At 44.8% G+C, this 23,135-nt stretch overlaps 1 protein-coding gene across 3 annotated transcripts in view; it reads right to left on the bottom strand.

Moving 5' to 3' along the window:
- EFL1 (elongation factor like GTPase 1) overlaps positions 1-23,131 on the bottom strand; it is a 144,030-nt gene extending 120,899 nt beyond the window's left edge. For 2 of the 3 annotated variants that reach the window (XM_002721464.6, XM_089309515.1), the window contains exons 1-4: positions 22,992-23,131; positions 22,190-22,293; positions 17,711-17,778; positions 10,370-10,454 (exon numbers count right to left, since the gene is read on the bottom strand). In XM_002721464.6, coding sequence (XP_002721510.3) covers positions 10,370-10,454; positions 17,711-17,778; positions 22,190-22,280 — 244 coding nt within the window. In that variant the 5' untranslated portion in view covers positions 22,281-22,293; positions 22,992-23,131. The remainder of the gene's footprint in view (positions 1-10,369; positions 10,455-17,710; positions 17,779-22,189; positions 22,294-22,991) is intronic. The other variant, XM_089309516.1, reaches the window with a different exon arrangement.
- Between the last annotated feature and the right edge of the window lie 4 nt (positions 23,132-23,135).

Genomic DNA, 23,135 nt, shown 5'->3' with positions numbered 1-23,135 from the left:
GCACCGTGGTACAGTGGGTTAAATCCCTGGTCTGAAGTGCCGGCATCCTATATGGGTGCCAGTTCTAGTCCTGGCTGCTTCTCTTCTGATCCAGCTCTCTGCTATGGCCTGGGAAAGCAGTAGAAGATGGCTCAAGTCCTTGGGTCCCTGCACTGGTGTGAGAGACCCAGAAGAAGCTCCCGGCTCCTGGCTTCAGATCGGCGCAGCTCCGGCAGTTGCGGCCATCTGGGGAGTGAACCAACGGATTGAAGACCTCTCTCTCTCTCTGTGTTAACTCTGAGTTTCAAATAAATAAAAAAAAAAATCTTAAAGAAAAAAAGAAGTGGAGCAGTTGGGACTGGAACCAGCACCCATATGAGATGCTGGCATATTAGATGGCCATGAGCCACAACACTAGCCCCACACATTATGCTTTTTTAAAACTTGTTTTCTTGGGCCGGCGCCGCGGCTCACTAGGCTAATCCTCCGCCTAGCGGCGCTGGCACACCGGGTTCTAGTCCCGGTCGGGGTGCCGGATTCTGTCCCGGTTGCCCCTCTTCCAGGCCAGCCCTCTGCTGTGGCCAGGGAGTACAGTGGAGGATGGCCCAGGTGCTTGGGCCCTGCACCCCATGGGAGACCAGGAAAAGCACCTGGCTCCTGGCTCCTGCCTTCGGATCAGCGCGGTGCGCCGGCCACAGCGCGCCAGCCGCGGCGGCCATTGGAGGGTGAACCAACGGCAAAGGAAGACCTTTCTCTCTGTCTCTCTCTCTCACTGTCCACTCTGCCTGTCAAAAAATAAAAAAAAAAAAAAAAAAAAAAAACTTGTTTTCTTGAAAGTCATCTACTACTTTGCATGTATAAGGATCAAATAATAAAATACATTAAAAAAGTTATAGGATTTATCACAATAGACATTATTACTAACTGTTAGCAGAAATTAGAAACCATTTTTTTTTTTGAATTTTTTTGACAGAGTTAGACAGTGAGAGAGAGACAGAGAGAAAGGTCTTCCTTCCGTTGGTTCACCCCCCAAATGGTCGCTATGGCCAGAGCTACACCTATCCGAAGCCAGGAGCCAGGTGCTTCCTCCTGGTCTCCCATGCAGGTGCAGGGGCCCAAGCACTTGGGCCATCCTCCACTGCCTTCCCGGGCCACAGCAGAGAGCTGGACTGGAAGAGGAGCAATCGGGACTAGAACCCAGCACCCATATGGGATGCTGGCGCCGCAGGCAGAAGATTAACCAAGTGAGCCACGGCGCTGGCCTGAAACCATTTTTTAAGTATGCCAAATGATCTTTCTGATTGGTAACATGGTCCTAGAGCTATGCATTGCATTAATCCCTGCTATGGCATTCAGGGACAAAAAATTCTACCGCCTTATTTCCAGGCATTCCAAAATAAATTTCTTCATTTCAAGGGACTAATCTAATAAGTCAAACAACAATTCAATTTTTTTATGTTCCAGGCAATTGAAAAAAAAAGAAAAAAGTTGAAAGGCCATGAGTTAAGTACAAGAAATGCCTTCCAGACAATTTCTGCTGCTTCCTGAGGGTTCGCGAAAAGAGCCTTGCAAGCAGTTCAAGTGCCATACGTCACTGTTTCATAGAAACCAGTTATTCCTCACCAGCACCCGCAAAAATGTCTCCTCTGTGAACAGTGAAACCTCATGGAAGGAACTGAGTGCTCAATACCTTGAACACTAGAGATGTTCACTAAAGCACACACACAAAGCTCCACAGAGAAAACTTTCCTTGAAATAAAGGAAAAGAGAGGGGCCGGCGCTGTGGCGTAGTGGGTAAAGCTACCGCCTGCAGTGTTGGCGTCTCGTAAGGGTGCTGGTTCGAATCCCAGCTGCTCCACTTCGATCCAGCTTTCTGCTATGGCCTCGGAAAGCAGTAGAAGATGGCCCAAGTCCTTGGGCCCCTGCACCTGTGTGTGAGACCCGGAAGAAGCTCTTGGCTTCTGGCTTCGGATCGGCACAGCTCCAGCTGTTGCAGCCAACTGGGGAGTGAATCAGCGGATGGAAGACCTCTCTCTCTCTCTGCCTCTCCTTTTCTCTCTGTTTAACTCTGACTTTCAAATAAATATATAATTTAAAAAAAAAAAAAAAGGAAGAAAGACAAGCTGAAGCTGTGGACAGAGATCTGAACGTTTTTTAAGTATCGTTTATATTTCTGTATATTAGTAGAAATACCTTATCTAACAACAGAAAAAAACAGGAAGACAGGCAGAACCTGAGTTATCTGACTAAACTTCTTACATATTAACAAACAACAATGATGTTCATAAACTATACCCCAACTAGAATCACAAGACTCACTCCCTCCTACCATCCTTTTCTATTTTAAATCAATATATTTTAAAAGTTGCAAATTAACTATTATAGTTTGTGATTTGACAGAGCTGTAAAGCACTTTGCACTACACTAAATCTCCAGTGTGCAGACACAGCAAACAGCACGGAGGAGAAACCAAGCTCCATCCTCAGGAGAGGAATGTAACAAGGAGAAGGGCTGTGGATGGCTGACTGATGGAGTAAGTGGGAAAAGTGAGGAGGAGGAGAAAAGGAGGGAAGGCACCATGATCTAGAAATAACCATGAACGGCACCCATCAGACTGTGTGGGGACCACTAGTGATTCTGGTTTACCTCACTCATGTCTGGTTTCTCCTGATGCTGGTCCAAATCAGCACCCCAGTAACATGGCCTCAGCCCTCACTCTGACACCACTGAGAACTTCCCCACTCCTGATGTCCTGCTGCACAGGCAGACAATATAGTACTTACACGTCTACGCTGCTGCGATGCCTTTACTTACTGGCATTTTTACTTGAAAGGATGTAAGAATAAGAATCTGAATAGGAAACTCTAGTGTGAAGAAAGATCGAAGCTTACTGCTCAGAGCCTCTCTATGCTTACGTCCTCTTGGAGGGAGTGTCACAGACCAGGACGAACTGTCTGGTACGCAGTCTGACACTGCTAATGCGTATCATTACTGTAAGGCACAGGTCCCAACATCAGGGCAAGTGAGAGAATAACAGTGGCATACCTACGACCAGGAAGGAAGATGACCGTGCAGGGCATATGGGCTGAAGAAAGTCTATAGCCTCATACTCATAGATACTTTTAAGACCAGAGATGGCCTTGAGCGTCCTTAAGAGCTGATCGAGAGGAGTCAGTGTAGAACAAGAGTGAAGATCTAGCAGGAAGGCTGCTCAATAGGAGTCGGGTACAGCGCAGGAGTCTGCCCTGAGATAGGAGATAAGCAAAGACGGCAACACCGTTCCATTCTTGAGTTACGGGAGCAAGTAGTGGAGAAGGCTTCCGCATTCTGTGAAATGCCAGGTGGGGTGTGGGCTGTGATCGTGGGGGAGGGGCTGAGCAGTAGCCTGGAAGAGGAGAGAGAGGGCTGAAAACGATTGTTGAGAATGAGCAAGAAGGAACAGGGGAGACGTGGAAAGGCTGCCAGCTGGGAACCCAAACCAATAAAGAAAAAAGTGTATTCATTTTATTAAGGATGGGGGTTTTGTTGGGAGAGGTGTGAGAGGTCAAGGAAGCAAAGACACTGAGGACAACGGCAACTGCCAGTGAAATGACGAATCTGGGCTGTCCCGAGGCAGGGCGTGAATGAAGGAGGACACTGATCAGGGCGCAAAACGCTCAAGAAGCTGACGATGTCAAAGGATGGCTACCCACAACGACAGGCAGGGACAGCTAGACAATGGAGAAGGGAGCATGTAAATTTAAAAGTCGGCGACAGATAGTTCCAGGTGCTAGAATGCTGGACTCCTCAAAGTTGCCGTGGCAGCAGGTTGGTGAAGTAGAGAACTAAATAAACATCACTGTTGCCGAGTTGTTGCAGAAGTCATTCTCAGAGATGGTAAAAGCTACCCTGGAGGAAGCAGCTGCCAAATTCAACAGTGAGCAGGGACCATAACCAGGAGCTGACAACAACAAAGAATGGTGGATAATTGGATAGCAGGAGCCTCAAAAGGGGTTTGAAAACAAGGGGGGGGGGGGGACTGAGCTTCAGAAACATAAATAGGACAAAAAAAAAAAAAAAAACAAATTAATAATGGCAACCCCATGTCCCAACCCAGAGACACATGTAAAAATGAGCGCACTCATTTGAAAACAGTAAAAGAAAGCAGTGTTGTCAGGAGAAAGCCAAGCAGGAAGAAGACGGAGTGTCAATAAAAAAGACATTGAGGATGTGGATATATTTGTTGACCTTGGAACATTTTTAGAGTAAGTGTTGGTAAGGAAGGGAAGACGGATGGTTTAAGGAGGGTGTTAGAACCACAGAGAAACATGGCCGTAAAGAGGCCAGACCCTGTGGCTTACATCTTGGGCAGTGACCAAGGACAATAGGGATGTGGCGTTGGCCACAAGATGTCCATAAGTAAGCCCAGCAATCCCAGCTGGAAAGCAGAGATTTAAGTTCCAGGAGGAGTTAGCCACAGCCAGACTGACTGCCTTCCAAGAGACTCCGGGTCCAAGTGAACAGGCTGGAAATGTAATTACTCAGTTCCTAGGACCACTGCCACATGTTAGCAACTTCTCTGTACGTGGGGAGATTTTGTAACCTCTTTGAATTCCTTGTGCACATACGTAAAATAAGGACAATAGCCATCTCACAGGGTTGTTGTTGAGGATTAGGCAAAATCGGGCATGTGAGATACGTTGCTCAGAATAAAACTATCATGCACCCATTTTCCTGGGTCTGACATCAAAGGAATGTTTCACAAACTGACATTGTCATAAGATTAAAGAATCTGACCCTTAATCAAACAAGCGACAGTGGAAGTCTTCCTTCCTAGCCCCTTTCCTGAAAGACAATCAGGATCATGGGTTAATGTTCACACAGTCCAGGGACACCACCACCTCTGCATAAGAAAAAATGTCTGGTATGAGCTGGCCCTATGCATCCGTTTCTCCATGGTCTTGTCTTTGGACTAAGAACAGAGAACCACAGAGCTGAAACTAACAGAGGTGTAAATTCTCCACCTGCTCATCACCATATAAGGACACTACAAATACTTGGATGTTTCTGCACAAATCTGTTATGTCCTCGGTCTCTATATATTCCAATCCAAATCAGGACCTGAAACAAGTTTGAAAGCCTGTCAAATTGAGAGTCAGATTTAGAGAAAGATATTAACCTTTAGTATACAGATTCTGAACTTACGAGTTCATCTTGGACAAGGGATGGAAGGAAGAACACAAGGTTAAGCTGTGATCTGTGAGTTTTTTCAACCATCAAGTCTCTTTCCCCTCTTCCAGGTTCTCCTCCAAACAGTCCCACCTTCATGACAGGACATACCTCATCTCTCAGGTATTCTGAGAGCCTGGGTCTCTCAATCAACATTCCCAACTTCTATCCCCACTTTTCAAAGTTGGAAAACAACACTAGCATTGTCAGAACGTCCAAAGTCCCTTCTAGGCAGTTATGCCATTGATCTTAGAGAAACACATTAGATACTTTTCAACTCCACTCTAGCTACCACCAATTGGACCATGGCATAAAGATGAGCTGGGCCACATTCTGCTCTTCAGACTGTGTGACCAGAAACACAAGAGAGTGAAGCAGTAAGCAACAGAAGTAAGGTGAAAAAAAAGAGGTGTAAAGATAAGGAACCTGGATAAAGTCAGAGCAAGAGGAATAGGCAAAAGCTGCAAAGAGAAAGACATACTAAAGAATAATAGATACAAAACCAGATGCCCACAGTGGAGTTTCAGAGGGAAGATCCACAAGCTTTTACAGGTATGTGATCTCTAGGGCCATCCTGGATCCAGAATCAAAATGTCTACAGCTCCAACTACAAACAAGGTCCGGAGTAGAAGACTAAAACAGACACAACCAGAATCTTCACAAAAAACAGAGTAAAAACATGAGTATGGAAGAAGGCTAAAGATCTTTATAAAGTGTAAGAAAAAAGGGGCTGGCATTACGGCACAGTGGGTAAAGCCGTTACTTGCAATGTTGGCATCCCGTATGGGTGTGAGTTTGTGTCCTGGCTGCTCCACTTCCAATCCAGCTCCCTATAAATGGACTGGGAAAAACAACAGAAGATGGGTCAAGTGCTTGTGCCCCTGCCACCCATATGGCAGACCTGGAGGAAGCTTCTTTTCAGCCTGGCCCAGCCCTGGCCATTGTGGCCACCTGGGGTATGAACCAGCACATTGAATATCTTTCTCTCCATCTCTCCCTCTCTGTTAAACAAAGCAATCCGTCCATCCATTTATCTTAAAGACAGAAAGAGGCTGTATTATCAACCAATCAAGAAAGAAAGAGGCTGCATGGTAGAGCCTGGTGTCCCTGCTACCACCTGCACTGACAATGACATTGCCACCCATCCCAATGGGTTGGGACCAGCTATACAACTAGGCCACAACCTCCAGTGAGCACATTCATTCCTCAGTTCTGTGGTGCTCTTGGTCACAAATTTAGGGAGTTTGTGATGGCAATGGAGACACTACCAGGCAATGCAAGACAACTGTGCAGACAATGAACTGTGGAAAATTATTACTATTCTACCACAAAGCCCCCGTGGAAAAAATGGCCAACCAGACAAAGTGTTGAACTGAAGTCCATGGAGCACTTTACTCGGTGTGGCCCAGGGTGGGAAAGCCTCAGCGCACTTCCCTCCCATTATTTACTGGACAAGAACTGCTGCTCCCTATTAGGAGGCTCATTTCATTTCCCATCATCCCTAACTTCATACTCAAAGCATTGACAATTTCAAGCAGAGTACAGTGAGGTAGACTTCAGTTTCTCTGCATAATTGCTGTACTCAATTTATGAAAGTCTCATAATTCTATTAACTGGTTTTTACCCAAGTTAACATGGCTCAAATGAACCACTTAGCTCATGTAGAAGTCACACACAAGAACATGAGATTTCTTATTACATACAACCCAACCAAAACAACCTTAAGCTTAGAGAAGACATTAAGACATATGACTTCACCACAACAGCAGGAGTATGGAAAGAAACTTAGACGACTCCTGTGAACAAAGAAGGCATCCATGTTCTTACTGGCCTGCAGATGATGGTGCTACACCAGTGACTCACTGTGTTGATGACTGGTTAAATCTTGAAGTGGAACCTGATATATGACCTAGTTTGTTATACATATTAGCCAGCATGTTACTTGGTGAAGGAGTATCAGAAGGCAGTTTTACCGTTGCTTTATCGGGCCTTAAGTGGTGTGACAGAATTGCAACCACCATGAATGAGTAAGGATCAACTCTCTGGATATGCAGCAAAAGGTTCTTGGCGTTTCCCACTTAAAATGTGCTTATCATCTGACCACGTGACCTTTCCTGAAATGATGCAGCTTCAAGTTTTATCTTCTCACCTACTAGAAACTTATCAACACATAAGAAACTTAGAAAACTAGGTACCAAAATACCCAGCATAATACTTGTATATTTTAGTATAAGAACTAAAATCAGGACAGGTATTTGGCACAGCAGTTACAATGCCACTTGGGGTGCTCGCCTGCCTGGGTTCAAGTCCTGGTGCCACTTCTGATTCCAGCTTCTTGCTACTGTACCCTCTGGGAGGCAGCAGTGCTGGCTCAAGCAGGTTGGTGTCTGCAACCCATGTGGGAGACCCAGACTGAGATGTGGGCTCCTGGCTTCAGCCTGGCCAGCCCCAGCTGTGGGCATTTGAAGAGTAAATCAGCAGATGGAAGACCTCTCTCTCTCTCTGCCTTTTAAATTAAAAAATAATGCTGGGGGCCGGCGCCGTGGCTCACTTGGCTAATCCTCCGCCTGCAGCACCGGCATCCCATATGGGCACCAGGTTCTAGTCCCGGTTGCTCCTCTTCCAGTCAAGCTCTCTGCTTGGCCCGGGAAGGCAGTGGAGGATGGCCCAAGTGCTTGGGCACCTGCACCCACATGGGAGACCAGGATAAGTACCTGGCTCCCAGCTTCAGATCGGCGCAGCGCCAGCTGTAGCGGCCATTTGGGGGGTGAACCAATGGAAGGAAGACCTTTCTCTCTGTCTCTCTCACTCTCTGTCAAATAAATTTAAAGATAAAAATAAATAATGCTAAGATAATTTTTTCAACAATTAAAAATCCCAGGAACTACAAACACTTTAGGCCTTCTGTGGTTTACTCCTTGAAACACTAAGAGCAGAGGCCACCGGCCTGATCACTTTATGTTTACATCTCCCACATTCATACCAATGCAGATCAAGTTTGCTTAACCCTTTTTTTTTTCATTTTGCCATGTCTTATGGTGATTATTTAACCTTTCTGTAAGTCTTATTTTGCACAATTCAGGAAAACCTTCGTTTTGAAAATGTGTATTGTACAGAAGAACCTGTCTTTAATGTTTCCAGCAGAAAAGCCTTAGAATTAGTTTAATGTTCGCATTCTGAGGTTTAACAGGGTAGGGGTGAGGCTGAAAAAAAGAATGGGGGGGGGGAGCTCTTCAGTATTTTTAGAAAAATGTTACCTTTGTCTTGTGCAGAACTTGTAGAAAATCTAAATATGTAAAAGGTAGAACTGTATGTGGCTTAAAACAATTCTTGATCATAAATTCTCTTAAATTCTTACAACATTTTTCCATACTTACCCAAAGTTCTTTACCAATTCATTTTTGTCTGAAGTGTGATTCTTTTTTTCCTTTTTCTTTCTAACCTTTCTTGGAAAAATCAAAGTGGGTTTCTACTACCAAGTTGAGCTAACATATAATATTTTATATTTTATAATATCTGCATACCTGGTAATTTGTTTTATTGTGAAAAATCGTAAGATGGAGATGTATATTAATTGCAGTTCAACCACATGTTTATACTATATATGTGAATGTATGATTACAGTTCCATGGGAAAAGTAATTGGTCAGGGTTTACCAGCTTGTATAAACTCAGTTTAAGAGCCTAAACATCTAAGTAAATAATAAAATGCATAAAAACAAATAAATAAACCCTCAGATAAACCTTGGATAAATAAATTTAAGGAAATAAATAAATCTTCGGCTTCACTGTCTGAATCACAGAATAAGAAAAAATCCTTTAGAACTGAGAGGTGATGTTTTAGAAATGAAGCATTAGGGCCGGCGCCGCAGCTCACTAGGCTAATCCTCCGCCTAGCGGTGCCGGCACACCGGGTTCTAGTCCCGGTCGGGGCGCCGGATTCTGTCCCGGTTGCCCCTCTTCCAGGCCAGCTCTCTGCTGTGGCCAGGGAGTGCAGTGGAGGATGGCCCAGGTGCTTGGGCCCTGCACCCCATGGGAGACCAGGAAAAGCACCTGGCTCCTGGCTCCTGCCATCGGATCAGCGCGGTGCGCCGGCCGCAGCGCGCCAGCCGCGGCGGCCATTGGAGGGTGAACCAACGGCAAAGGAAGACCTTTCTCCCTGTCTCTCTCTCTCACTGTCCACTCTGCCTGTCAAAAAAAAAAAAAAAAAAGAAAAAAAGAAATGAAGCATTAAACATCAGAAATTTGTGTGCTTCAGCACTGGTCTGGTACAAAACATTTTTAGACTGATATCAAAGAGAACAGTCTTGCCCCACGCAGGCTCTCCCCTGGAGCCAGCGCCACTGTGAAGATGTACTACAGATCAGTCCATCAGGGAAAGGAAATAGACCTTTATTATATTCTAATTATAAAAATATACATTTTATGCAAAATTTAAAACAGTACAAAAATAAATATTTTGAAAAGTACAAGTTTCACTATAATCCAGCCCCTGAAGATAATCCTTGTTATGGGCTTGGTCTGTATCCTTTCAGACACCTTTATCTGCATACATAATATATTTTGTATTACCCAAACATTCATATCTTACAAAAATATTCTGCAACTTACTTTGTTTTCTCTCAATGTAACATTCTTTCTATATAATTACATATTGATCAAACATTTGTTTTCACAGCTGAATAGCATTTCACAGCATGGATTTATCAGTTTATTTAACCATTCTCCTTTTGACATTTAGATTATTGGCATTTTTTTCCTAATACAAGTTTTTCGTTGAATAAGAGCAAACATGTATCTTCCACATTTGTACGACTACCAGATAAAATCCTAGAAGGGCTGCTTCAAAAGACATCCTCATCTAGGGACAGCAAGCTGAAACTGATCATGGCAACCCACTGCTGCCGTGGAACATGAGGCTTTGCCAGTCAAGTCCCAGGGCTCCCGACTTCCTCGTGAAGAATCCACCAGGTGGAGGTGGCGGGTGGGAACTGCCCTCCTCCAGAGACCCTCATCTGCATCCCAGCCTAGACGGCCTTATTGTGGCAACGGATCATTTGGAGATTCCAGAATGAAATTTGTGGAACACAAAGCAAAGAAATTCAGGCATTGAGGCATGCAATTCATTCCATTACAATAAGATGTGAAAGACGCAAAACTATTTTTTTTGATGTTTGATGTACCTTCCGTATAATGTAGTGAAATGGCACTGGATTTCATAGTGATCCCACGGATCTGTTCATCTTCTCTGCTGTCCATGTACCGTAACTGGAAAAACATAACACATGCACCCTTACTTCCCGATGAATTAAAGTGTAACATTAAAATAGGCTGATTTAAGCTTTATCTTAAATACTTATTTTTTTTTTTTTTTTGACAGGCAGAGTGGACAGTGAGAGAGAGAGACAGAGAGAAAGGTCTTCCTTTGCCGTTGGTTCACCCTCCAATGGCCGCCGCGGCCGGCGCGCTGCGGCCGGCGCACCGCGCTGATCCGATGGCAGGAGCCAGGAGCCAGGTGCTTTTCCTGGTCTCCCATGGGGTGCAGGGCCCAAGCACCTGGGCCATCCTCCACTGCACTCCCGGGCCACAGCAGAGAGCTGGCCTGGAAGAGGGGCAACCGGGACAGAATCCGGCGTCCCGACCGGGACTAGAACCCGGTGTGCCAGCGCCGCTAGGCGGAGGATTAGCCTAGTGAGCCGCGGCGCCGGCCAAATACTTAATTTTAAACTACAGACTTTCTTTTTAAGGGGCAGAGGGTTGAAGAAGAGAAATTGGTCAAAGGAAGAGAACACAACAGATTTTTTTTTTTTTTTTTTTTGGACAGGCAGAGTGGACAGTGAGAGAGAGAGAGACAGAGAGAAAGGTCTTCTTTTTCCGTTGGTTCACCACGCAATGGCCGCCGTGGCAGGCCCACTGAGGCCGGCGCATCGCACTGGTCCGAAGCCAGGAGCCAGGTGCTTCTCCTGGTCTCCCATGCAGGTGCACAGCCCAAGGACTTGGGCCATCCTCCACTGCACTCCCGGGCCACAGCAGAGAGCTGGCCTGGAAGAGGGGCAACCGGGACAGAATCCGGCGCCCCGACCGGGACTAGAACCCGGTGTGCCAGTGCTGCAGGCGGAGGATTAGCCTAGTGAGCTGCGGCGCCGGCCCACAGACAGATTGAAAGATATTAGCACTAGCAACTCATGAACATACTCAAAGACCGCACACCCTCCCCAGAGTGCTGCTCACTCGAATTTCAGCCATGAATGTCTGGGCAATCTAAGAATAATGCACACCAAGGAGCATTTGGGGGAATTCCCTTCTACTCATCAGAACACTGCCATTCTTTTTCATGTTTTCCCCACAAAAATGCAATGCCAAGGGATGTCTGACAAAGCCTAAGGACACTGAAACACAAGGTCTCTACCGGCAGGAAAAGCCTTAACGCTTTTCTCCAATCAACAGATTTTAAACACATTTAAGAAAAAAAGAAAGGCAGATACAGAAGGAATGAAGAACATCACCGTGCAGTTGATGGCTTTTCTAAAGCTTTAATGCCTACCAATACGGGTACGTGGTTTGCTAGGCTCTGCAACGCATTAATAATGGCAGTGCCTTCCCCTTCCTGGAGAACCCAGCCCTTGCCAGCTCCGCGGCTTCCACTCCCACAGCTCTGGCAAAACTTCTCAAAGACACCAATGACACCTGGCCAAGGGCAATTATCTTTTTCAGTGTTCACTTTTGTTGACCTAGAAGCAGCATTTTATATAGCCAAATGTTTCTAAGCACCAAGCTTATACACAACATGTATAAGAGTATCAGTAAAAATATAATAACAATACAATGAACACCTGTGGAAAAAGCAAACTATTTATTATTATTTAATGAAGAATAATATAATAATAATTATTTATTATTATTTAATGCTATTTTTGAAGTCCCCTCTGCACCAGGCTCATAGGTTATCACTACCCTGAAATTTGATCTTGATCATTCTCTTGCTTTCTTTATAATTTTTGAAAATGAATTATATCATTGAGTAATATATCACTTAGAGTTGCAAATTTTAAGCCTTACATAAAAGGAAGCATACTATATGTTAACATTGTATCATTCTGTCCAAGATTCATCCATATTGATGGATGTAGTTAGAATTTATTCATTTTCATTACCATAGGATTCTACCTTACAAATCTACCACATCTAGTTTTTCCACTCTATGAATGATAGACATGTAAACTGACACCAGTTTTGAGCAACTATAACAGAAGTTATTATTCTTATTATAAGAATAGATGGGGGTATATCTCTTGAATCTACATAGAAAGGGAATTTGAGTTATTACATTTGTACATCTTCCAAATGGTTTGCCAAAGTACTTAGACTGATCTAATCTCTCAACAATAGCGGATTACTTTTGCAATGCAAAATGTCAACAAGACTTGATATCGCTAGACATTATCCATAGTATCTCATGATTTTATGTTACTTCAATCCAATTATTAATGGAGCTGAGTATCTTTTTATAAGTTCATTGTGGGGCCGGCACTGTGGTACAGTGGGTAAAGCTGCTGCCTACAATGCCAGCATCCCATAGAGACACCGGCTCAAGTCCCGGCTGCTCCACTTCCAATCCAGCTCTCTGCGACAGCCTGGGAAAGCAGTAGAAGATGGCCCAAGTGCTTGGGCCCCGGCACCTGCGCGGGAGACCTAGAAAAACCTCCTGGCTTCAGATCGGCGTGCTTGGGCCGTTGCAGCCAACTGGAGAGTGAACCAGAGGATGGAAGACCTGTCTCTCTCTGCCTCTCCTTCTAAGTCTTTCAAATAAAATAAATAAATCTTTAAAATAAAAATAGGTTTATTATATTGAGCATTTGTTACACCTCTTCTGTGAATTTCCTATATTAGATTTTTGTGAATCTTTCTACTGGCTGTATTACAAGTTTGTTTTGTTTTGGGTAAGAGTTATTTATGGTCTCTGAGTACTAGTTCTTTGTCAATTACTATAAATTTGTTATTAATATTTTCCCCCAGTTACCAGGTTTTTTCCTTTCCTTATTTTTGATAAATAGATGTTCTTGATGTAGTTCAATTAGCCAACTTTTTATATAATAGCTCACACTTTTATCTTTTTTTTAAGTGGACTATTTTTTTTTAAAGATTTACTTATTTATTTGAAAGCCAGAGTTACACAGAGAGAGAGGGAGAGGGGGAGGGGGAGAGGGAGAGGGAGAGGGAGAGAGGGAGAGAGGGAGAGGGAGAGAGGGGGAGAGGGAGAGGGAGAGGGGGAGAGGGGGAGAGGGAGAGAGGGAGAGGAAGAGAGGGAGAGAGGGAGAGGGGGAGAGGGGGAGAGGAAGAGAGGGAGAGAGGAAGAGAGGGAGAGAGGAAGAGAGGGAGAGAGGGAGAGGAAGAGAGGGAGAGAGGGAGAGGGGGAGAGGGAGAAGGAGAGGGAGGGAGGGAAGGAAGAGAGGGAGAGGGGTCTTCCATCTGATGGTTCGCCCCCCAACTGGCTGCAACGGCCAGAGCTGTGCTGATCAGAAGCCAGGAGCCTCCTCCAGGTTTCCCATGGGGGTGCAGGGGCCCAAGGACTAGGGCCATCTTCCTCTGCTTTCCCAGGCCACAGCAGAGAGCTGGAGTGGAAGTGGAACACTGGGACTAGAACCAGCGCCCACATGGGATGCCAGCACTTCAGGCTAGGGCTTTAACCCACTGCACCACAGCGCCAGCCCCTCACACTTTTATCTTAAGATATCTTCCCTTAAAGCCATGAGAGCATTTTCCTATATTATTTTCTACAAGCTTTATACTACTTTTTCAAATACACATATTTTAACTGTACAACTGACTTTTTGGGGGTGGTCAACAGTAGTCCAATTTCCTTTTTTCACATGGATAATGGCTTAAGGTCCATTTATTAAGAGGTTCATGTTTTTTCCACAGAAATGCAATGCCAACTCTGTGATAAATGAAGCTCATACAAATCTATCTGGTTTTAGGCCTAATCTTCCAGGTTATCAGTCAAGTTTCCACCTCTACTGATTGCAAACTGCAGGTTACAATATGTTCTTAACAGGTCTTGCCATCTACTAGGACACATTTCCACACCACCTTCTTCCTCAGATATTTCTTGGTTATTATCAGTTTACCATTTGCTATACAATTCAGATTTTTAAATCAGTATATCAAGTTTAAAAAAAAACTATTAGAATTCCTTAGGAATTGCTAAATCTTTAGTGCAACATGAAAAGTTGTCACTTTTGTAAATATAGAGCCTGTTAATACATGAACATGGTATACCTTCCTTTTATATTTTCTTCAATTTCTCATAGATACATTTTCAGGTTAAATGGCACACATTTTTTGTACTATATTTTCTATTTATTGTTTATATACATTTATTTCAATGATTTCTGTATCTAGAAATGCTTAATATCCTAGCAATTTATCTACATACTATTAAAGTTTTCTATAAAGTCATATTATCTATCAAAACATCTGTATCTTCTTTTCCAAAATTCACTTTCTTTCTCTTGCTTGCCTTACTGTTGCAGCTAGAATTTCTAGTAAATGTTAAGTTATAATACAATGAAGTGATTGGTTTGACAGAACTGTCCTGAACATAAATAGAGGCCAGCGCTGCGGCTCAATAGGCTAATCCTCTGCCTTGCGGCGCCAGCACACCGGGTTCTAGTCCCGGTCGGGGCACCGGATTCTGTCGCGATTGCCCCTCTTCCAGGCCAGCTCTCTGCTGTGGCCCGGGAGTGCAGTGGAGGATGGCCCAAGTGCTTGGGGCCTGCACCCCATGGGAGACCAGGAGAAGCACCTGGCTCCTGCCATCGGATCAGTGCGGTGCGCCGGCCGCAGCGCACTAGCCGCAGCGGCCATTGGAGGGTGGCAGCGCACTAGCCGCGGCGGCCATTGGAGGGTGAACCAACGGCAAAAAAAGGAAGACCTTTCTCTCTGTCTCTCTCTCTCACTGTCCACTCTGCCTGTCAAAAAAAAAATATATATATATATATAAATAGAAAAGGTCCAACACTTCATCATTAAGCTTAACCTCGGCTGTAGGCTTTTTGTAAATATTCATGAGATTATGAAACTTCTCTACACCTTCTTTGTGAAGAGGCTATATCACAATAGATGTTAAATTTTATTGAATGTCTTCTGTGTGTATTGAAATGATCATAATTTTCTTCCTTTAATCTACTAATATTTTGATATAGGACTAGGAAACCAATCTTGAGTTCCTTAGGATAAAATCTGGTTATGAAGCATTATCTTTTTCTATCTTTACAATGCTGGATTCATTTTGTTAAATGATAATTTTTTATTTACAATCATCAGGTTGGCATGCAATTTTCTTGTCTTGGTTATCCTTTAACAGTCCTTTGTATCAAAATTACGTCATCTACATATGATCTGGGGAATATTCCCTGTGGGGGTTTTCTTCCCTATATTTTGGAATGATTTAAATAGGAATGAAATTGTTTTGTTTCCTGAATGTTTGACAGAACCAGATGTTTCAAAGTATCTGGGCTTTTGCTCTGTGGAAAGAGACATTTGCCAACCTATTCAATTTCTCTTCTTTTTTAATTTCTTCAAGTGACTATAGAATTATTCAAGTTTTCTGTTTATTCTTGACTCTATTTTAATAAGTTATAATTTTCCATACATGTTAGACTTTTCCATTTCACCATTTTTCAATTCATGGTCATAAAGTTATTTATTATGTCCTGTTATTAATTTTTTTTAAAGATTTCATTTATTTATTTGAGAGGTAGAGTTACAAAGAGAGAGGGAGAGACAAAGAGAAAGGTCTTCTATCCATTGGTTCACTACCCAATGGCCGCCAAGAGCTTCTTCTGGGTCTCGCACACAGGTTTAAGGGCCTAAGCATGTGGGTTATCTTCTACAGCCTTCCCTGGTCATAGCAGAGAGCTGGATCAGAAGAGGAACAGCGGGGGCATGAATCAGCATCCATAGGGGATTCCGGCGGCAGAGGCTTAGCCTTCTGTGCTGTAGCACTGGCCCCTGTTACTACCTTTCTAACCTGCAGCACCATTCTTTCCCAGTATCACTCATTTCCGTTCCTTCTCTTCTTCTGCATCAGTCCTGCTGATATTTGCCAGTCTTATTAGTCTTTTAAAGTCATTCATTCAAAAGCATTTATTTATATGTTCATACCATACTTCATTTATTCCCCAAATATACTGAGTCTCTTTAGGGACAACAGCTTGTAAAAAGCACCAGAGGTGACTCAATAATATTAATTAAAAACAAAACAAAAAATGTTTTGTCAAATAATCATGAATCACCTATATATTACTAGTAATTTTTTTTGTTAGTAAGGTTTGTATTTTTAGTGTACTTTTATGTTTACAGAAGGAATGACTGGAAAGTACATGTGTTCCCATATATGCTACCTATTCTCTATAATTTACATCTTATATCAGCATATGGTATGATGTATATTTTTACAACTGGTGAACCAACACTAACATGTTATAATTAATTAAGCCCATTAGAGTTCACTCTTAAAATGAGTAATGGCATGCACCCAGCATGATTATACTGTATTTGTTAGCTGTGTCAATCTTTTTCAGTAACTTGTGGTTTTACTGATCCTTTCCATAAAATGTCTGTATTATTTTTCATTAATTAGATTTTATTATTTCTTTTTTTGTACTTACTTTAGACTTCTTGTACTTAGAAAATTTCTAATTTTTCACATGGGAAAAATACAAGTACTTCAGTATTTCATCCCAACTTTTTAAGTTCTGCAGCCTCCTGTAGACAGTCTGAGCTAGATCCCCACCCACCCCCCCCCACCTCAAACACCCCACGCTACCTACAGGTCTCCTGGGTCTACTCTGCTGTTTCCACTTTGCTAACCATCTCTTCTCTCCACTCCCTGTCACCTGATAACTCCTCCTGATTCTAGCCTAGATGAAGAAGAGGAACACCTTTTTTTAATTTTTCTATCACTACCTCAATTATTAGAAGGCCTTTCACGTCACAACTAAAAACACAGATCCCAGATTGTACTCCTGCAAGCACTACGCATCTCAGGCTTAAGAACCTTTTTTTTTTTTTTTTGGTACTTGGTTACCCTTCAAGGTCTTCCTTCTGTAATCAGATATTCTATCACAGTGTTTTCTTTTTTGCTGGTCTCTAGGGATATACCACACTCCAATCAACACAACACTCGACTTTTATCCATGTTGCTTCCCACCCCCTTCCCTGCCCTCTCTTCAAATCACCCAACTCGACCACCTCCGAATAACTTCTTTTTCTGTGAAATCTCCCATAATCATGTATCATTTTATTTGTTACAAAAATTCATTTTTGCATTGAAAAAGCAATACAAAGCAGTAGGAACTTTTTCTCAACATCTATTTTATCTTACTAGACGGGTAGCTTCTTAGATTCAAGAACTATGCTTTAGACTTTTTTGGATCACTGAAGAACACAGCAAGCGGTTTGCCACTTCAGAGCCAGCTAAGACTTAGGAAGAACAGCACTGAACGGATGTAACAGCTTACCTTTCCAGCCAGGCGGCTTGAGATGATTCCATTGCTAGATATAAGGCAGTCGGCCAGAGTAGTCTTTCCTGTTAAAATAACATTTGTTCAAATCTATGTATTTTCTATATATCTTTAAAGGGATAGAAGGATGGACTGCACCTATAGATTTAACATCTGGTCATAAGTTGGCTTAGCAAAGATTTTACTTTTACCTACGTGGGTAACAGAAGGAATAAGGGAAATTTTAGAGTTTTATTAGACTTCTGGACAGAACATCATCTAAAAAGACACAGATATTAAAATCCTACAATGCTGCAATCTTAGCTCCAATCCTGTGGACCTCATCAACCTCACCGCAAAAGGTGGCAAGCAACTTTTATCTAAGCATTTTCCTTAAACTGAGGCAGACTTTACACAGCGTAAAATGTACAGACTTTTTACCTGATAGGGCAAATCAAAATACGGACATCTGACAAATAACTTCCATAGTTCCTATAACCTGTCCTAGCCTCAAGAATTTGGTCCTATTTATCACAGTTATTGTATCAATCATTCTATATCTATGATAGCAATCATGCTTATAAACTTAGGCCCTGATAACCTGGAATGGCAACAGGACAGCAATAACTTTTGTCTATGAAACAAACAACACAAGGCTGGGTTGTCTGACACAGTGTTCATGAGATTGCTTGGAACGCCCACACCCCGTACCAGACGCTTGATCTGCTTCTATCACTGTGCATCTGGGAGGCTCAGACAATGGCTCAAGTACTGGGTCCCTGCCACCCACTAGCAGACCAGATTGAGTGCTACGCTCTGGGTAGCCTGGCCTGGTCCCAGCTGTTGCAGGCATCTGCAAGAGAACCAGTAGATGGAAGATCCCTGTCCCTGTCTTGAGCTAAGCAAAGAAATTCAAATAATTTACCCAGATATGCTACTGTTTGCAATACAGCCTTGCAGAGGTCATCAGCTACACGGTAGCTACCAATGTAACCTAGTATCCAAACCTAAACCTTAGGAATCCACTTATAAATGAAACAAATTCTTTGTATACTCAAAGAACATTTATAGTTACCTTCATTAAACAGATTACAGCTAGACTATGCACTTCAAGTGGTATAAACGGTTAACTTGGTTTAAAGAACGCCACTGAGTAGCTGGGTTGAAACAGGAGGGTATTTTCCTTCAAGGCAAGTTCTTTTTTGACAGGCAGAGTGGACAGTGAGAGAGAGAGAGAGAAAGGTCTTCCTTTTTTTGCCGTTGGTTCACCCTCCAATGGCCGCCGCGGCCAGCGCACCGCGCCTATCCGAAGGCAGGAGCCAGGTGCTTCTCCTGGTCTCCCATGGGGTGCAGGGCCCAAGCACTTGGGCCATCCTCCACTGCACTCCCTGGCCATAGCAGAGAGCTGGCCTGGAAGAGGGGCAACCGGGACAGAATCCGGCGCCCCAACCGGGACTAGAACCCGGTGTGCCAGCGCCGCAAGGCGGTCAAGGCAAGTTCTAATCCTACTCCGGGAACTTTAGCAAAGCTATGGAATCTGTGCATAGTTTGAATCACTAACCAATCAGCAGGAACACTGACGAACTTTAATACCGGCTCACTTGTTGGCTACAGAAATACTGTGTGGCAGTGTATAATCCTCCGGCATTCTCTTGCTACCCAATAAAGAATTCATTCTCAAACATATATTGTTCTAGAATATTAGGTATCATGGCCATATCCCTAGGACAGAACAATGTTTGGCACCTGAGAGACATCCAATAAATATTTATTAAATAAATGAATACATCACAGATTTTCTGGGATGGCACAGTTTAACCTAATTTAAAGAATAAATTTAAAGTGAGTTGGTACACACACAGTTGACTTTCCATGATTTAATTCATAAAGAAAAAAAAATTTGTCAGACCTCCTATCTTGAAAATGTGAGAAATATAATTATAAAAACTCACAGGGCAGTTCTTCACTGGATTTCTACATAACATTGATTCTCAGTTGGCTTCTCCTAGAAAGTGACCTATTATCTCTTTCTGCCCCTACACATTTTCCCTTCACTGTTCTATTGATAGCACAGCCACCTAACCTCTTATCTGCCTTTCATTCCTTCCTAAGCACTCCTACCAGCCAAATCATTTTTTAAAAAAGGATTCTTTTTATTTTATTTGAAAGACAGAGTTACAGAGTCGGGGGAGATGAAGAGAGAGAGATGATCTATTTGCAGGTTCATTCCCCAAATAGCCGCAATGTCCAGGGCTGGGCCAGGCAGAAACCACGAGCCAGGAACTTCACTGAGGTCTCCCACGTGGGTGCGGGGGCCCGAGCAGTTGGGCCATCTTCCGCTGCTCTCCCAGGCCATTAGGAGGGAGCTGGAGGGGAAGCCGAGCAGCAGGGACCTGAACCGGGACCCAGATGGCATGCCGGCACTGCAGGCAGCTTAAAGTGCTGTACCACAACACTGGCCCTCACCTTTCTAATACACTACTTGACCACATTCCCATGCTTTATTTTCAGTGCCCAATGGCTTCCTATTGCCTCATAAAAAGTGTTAATGATCCTCTTCATGATGAAGCATTTATCTTCCTGCCAAGGGCTTCTCATTATCATCACGCGTGATCTTCCCAGCCTACAGGTAGGTTTGGTCTTCAGACTATGTTACAGGTGCTGTACAGTGAAGCTCCACAAGACGAAACAACTTGAAAACGGAATTCTGAACCCAGCTCGCCTAAGTCCAGAGCTGGAGCATTTGATCTTACACGCAGAGCTCCCCGAGCTATGGCCCAGCCTATCCTCACCTTCAGGATGATAAACAGGTTTTACTTCACACGCTCATTCCCGTCCCTGTGCGGTGGCTACCCAAACTACAAAGCAGTCAGAAACCCCAGCAGGCTTAGCAAGAAGTACTGCTACAGCCATCAAGAGTCCACACAGCTACGTTAGCTATTCCTGACCTTCCAGAGCCATGGGCCTCGGCCACATGTTTCCTTCTCCCCCGAAAGGTCATCTTTAGCTATGAAGCCTTTACTTAATAGGCCCCTAGCTCCCCAATCATCAAGCATGCCCAACCCTTACAGGCTGTGTTTTTCTCACAGATCTCTCTCATTTCCCCAGGCCTTACCCCAAGACCGCCTCAACAGCTGGACTGCTGTTCCACTCATAAATTTCTACCTAATGACATCCCAGGCAAAATACCTTGAACTTGGCAGATCTCAATAAATATCTGATGAATTAAACAGGAACACATAATACAGGCTCCAAGACTATAGACATTTTAGAAACAGAGCTATTTAAAATTTTTTTCCAAGCCTGGGCATTTGGTGTAGTGATTAAAATTGAATCTCATATTAGACTGCCTGGGTTCAAGTCCCATCTCCGGCTCTTCATCCCAGTCTTGCTAATGCAGACTTGGGTGACAGCAGTGACGGCTCGGGTGATTGGGTCCCTGCTACCCATATGGGAGCCCTGGACTGAATTCCTAGCTCCTAGCACCTGCTCACGGCTCTTTGCAGGCATTTGAGGAGTGAGCTGGTGGGATGTGAATTCTATCTTCCCTGTCTCAAAAAGCAAACGAACTATATATATATACACATACACACACACACACACATACATACATATAATTTAAAAAAATAGGGGCTGGCACTGTGGCATAGCATGTTAAGCCATCACCTGCGATGCCAGCATCCCATAGGGGCAGTGGTTCCTGACCCAGCTGCTCCACTTCTGACCCAGCTCCCTGGTAATGGCCTGGGAAAAACAGGGAAAGACTGCCCAGGTGTGCCCGACACCCGTGTGAGAGACCCAGATGAAGCTCCTGGTCCCACTGCAGTCACGTGGAGTGTGAACCAGTGCATAGAAGAGCTCGCCCTCTGTCACTCTCAAATAAATAAATAAATCTTTAAAAATAAGTAAAAAAAAAAATCAGAAAAAAATTTTTCTATTTTAACAAAAACTCAAGTTCTGGTTTAAAAGAAAATCTGATATGCTACACAGAATGAACCATCAGGTAAGTGAATTCATTTCAAATGCTTTACAGCATGCTTCTCTGACATCACACAAAAAGCTGTAAAAAGATATAAGAAGGGCCAGCGCTGTGGCATAGTGGATAAAGCCGCAGGATGTGGTGCCGGCATCCCATATGGGCACCGGTTCAAGTCCTGGCTGCTCCACTTCCGATCCAGCTCTCTGCTGTGGCCTGGGAAAGCAGTACAACATGGCCCAAGCGCTTGGGCACCTGCACCCACGTGGGAAGAAGCTCCTGGCTTTGGATCAGCGCAGCTCTGGCCGTTGCAGCCAATTGGGGAAGTGAACCAGCGGATGAAAGACTTCGCTCTCTCTCTCTCTCCCTCTCCCTCTGTCACTCTGCCTTAAAAAGAAATAAATACATCTTAAAAAAAAAAAAAAAAAGCAATAAGACTTGCATCCCCTCCCGCGAACTGTCCACAGCCTCACTCCGCTGCGACGCGCCCGCCTGGCCGCGGAGCGGGAAAGGAGTCTCACCGTGGTCAACGTGGGCCAACACACAGATGTTCCTGATGTTGGCAGTGCGCTTCTGCAGCTGAATCATCTTCTCCAGGCTACTGAGCACCATGGTTCCTCGGTGCCTGTGGGTCATAATTCAAAGCCTATTACAAGACGGGCCGTGGGGGAGAGGGGGTTCCACGAGGTGAGAAGTAGGGGCCAAAGGGAAAAAGTAATGCAAATGCTGAGAGCCCAGGAGACGTCTCGGAGTCTTTCAACTAAGAACCCTGACGGATGGCGCTCGGTGGGCCGGGCCCAAGTCCGGGGCGAGCGCGGAGGTCAGGTTCTCCGCCGCGCCGCCCCTGGGCTGTCCGTCAGCCTTGAGTCACGCCGGGCGGGTGCGGGGACTCTGCCCGAGCGCGCTTCTGCGGGACAGGGGAGTGTCCGCGGGAGGGAAGAGGCCGGCCGGCCTCTCTCCCCGGCTCCAAGCTCCTCCACGACCCTCCCTGTCCCAGGCTCGCTCGCGGCCACCCGAGGTGGACAGCCAGCGGCTTCGCGACTGCGCACACCTGCCAGCCGGAATAAAGTTTGGGGCCACGTGCTGACCGGCCCAGCAGGTGCACTGCAGCGGGTCTTTCCTGCCTTCCCGAAGGAAGCCCTCCACTGCACACTCCCGGACCCCCCGGGGCTGCGATGCAAGCGAGGGCTCGGGCAGATGGCCGCTCCCCACCTGGGCTCGCCCCTCGCGCCAAGTCCCGTCCCGCCCCGAGCCGGGTCCCCCAGCACGGCTTCCGGGCTGGCCGCGGAGGGCGCCAAGCCCCGAGCGCGGGCTCGCACTCACCGTCTCCCGCCGTCTGGCCAGCCGCACTCCCACCCTCAGTCCGTCGAGGACGCTCCGTCAAGTCCCGAACACCCGCGCGCCGGCGGGGCGGGGCGAGCCGACGCGTACCCTTTGACCCGGGCGCGCGCCTCTGACGTCCCCGGA

The sequence above is a fragment of the Oryctolagus cuniculus genome, chromosome 12, assembly GCF_051225735.1.
Source record: "Oryctolagus cuniculus isolate XC-2025 breed Fujian yellow rabbit chromosome 12, ASM5122573v1, whole genome shotgun sequence".
Taxonomy (NCBI): domain Eukaryota; kingdom Metazoa; phylum Chordata; class Mammalia; order Lagomorpha; family Leporidae; genus Oryctolagus; species Oryctolagus cuniculus.
This window is presented reverse-complemented; position numbering and strand designations above follow the sequence as displayed.